This window comes from Austrofundulus limnaeus, unplaced genomic scaffold, assembly GCF_001266775.1.
Source record: "Austrofundulus limnaeus strain Quisiro unplaced genomic scaffold, Austrofundulus_limnaeus-1.0 Scaffold3142, whole genome shotgun sequence".
Taxonomy (NCBI): domain Eukaryota; kingdom Metazoa; phylum Chordata; class Actinopteri; order Cyprinodontiformes; family Rivulidae; genus Austrofundulus; species Austrofundulus limnaeus.
Window position 1 is genome coordinate 1 of NW_013955544.1, and position 1,471 is coordinate 1,471.

The window sequence follows — 1,471 nt, forward strand, 5'->3', positions numbered from 1 at the left end:
AGCAGAAACATGATGTGCAGACACTCTCCCTCACCTCCTCCTCCTCCTCAGCTCCTTCAGCTCCCTGCTCCTCCTGCTCCTCCTCCTCCTCCTCGTCATCTCTGTACTCAGCTTCAACAATGATGTAGTTTCTCTCTCTCCCCAGAATCTTCCCCCACAGTCGGCAGTGCGTCAGTGACTTCGACTCAACAAGGTGCTTGAGTGCTAGATAAATCTTCTGGGTTTCCTCCTGACCCAGTCCCACTCCGGCCTGCTCCAGGAAGAAGGCCACCTCGTTCAGGTTAGGAAGAACTGATCCCACCTGGACCCCAACAAACACAGACCCACAAACCAGATGAGTCAGGAATCACCTCTGCAACATTGTGCTGTCAAGGATCAGAAAACAAACCAGTTCTTTCTCCTGGACTGAGACACCTGTTGGATTAAAGAGCTGTAGCTGCTTCTCAGCCAGCTGCTCAACATCTGGAGGGTCTGAGACGTCTCTCAGGGTGGTCTGCACATCTCTAAATGCATCCTGCTTCACAGCACGACTCATCTCCTCAAACACATCCAAGGCATCATCAGGACGCTCGTCCATCACCTTGGTCAGCAGGTGAGTAAGGTGCTCATAGCTGCAACAATTAAAAAATAATAAAGTAACAGGAAATTTATGACCGAGTATTAGGGCCACACAATGAGATTTTATTATTAATATTATTACGGGAATAAAGTCATATTATTATGAGAATAAAGTCATATTATTATGGGAATAAAGTCATATTATTATGGGAATAAAGTCATATTATTATGAGAATAAAGTCATATTATTATGGGAATAAAGTCATATTATTATGAGAATAAAGTCATATTATTATGGGAATAAAGTCATTATTATGGGAATAAAGTCATATTATTATGGGAATAAAGTCATTATTATGAGAATAAAGTCATATTATTATGAGCAGAAAGTCGTATTATTATGAGAATAAAGTCATATTATTATGGGAATAAAGTCATATTATTATGGGAATAAAGTCATTATTATGAGAATAAAGTCATATTATTATGAGCAGAAAGTCATATTATTATGGGAATAAAGTCATATTATTATGAGCAGAAAGTCGTATTATTATGGGAATAAAGTCATATTATTATGGGAATAAAGTCATATTATTATGAGAATAAAGTCATATTATTATGGGAATAAAGTCATATTATTATGGGAATAAAGTCATATTATTATGAGAATAAAGTCATATTATTATGGGAATAAAGTCATTATTCTGAGAATAAAGTCATATTATTATGAAAAAAAAGTCATATTGTTATGGGAATAAAGTCATATTATTATGAGAATAAAGTCATATTATTATGAGAATAAAGTCATATTATTATGGGAATAAAGTTATTATTATTATGGGAATAAAGTCATATTATTATGAGAATAAAGTCATATTATTATGAGAATAAAGTCATTATTATGAGCAGAAAG

The 1,471-nt window shown here is 34.9% G+C and overlaps 1 protein-coding gene across 1 annotated transcript in view; it reads right to left on the minus strand.

Annotated features, from left to right (window-relative positions):
• Window positions 1-34: 34 nt before the first annotated feature.
• The window catches only part of LOC106511730 (radial spoke head protein 4 homolog A), a gene marked incomplete at its 3' end in the record, with an annotated part of 4,399 nt that continues 2,962 nt past the window's right edge, over window positions 35-1,471 (minus strand). Inside the window, 2 exon segments of the mRNA XM_014000475.1 lie at window positions 35-301; window positions 389-611. Of these exon segments, the coding sequence (XP_013855929.1) occupies window positions 35-301; window positions 389-611 (490 nt within the window).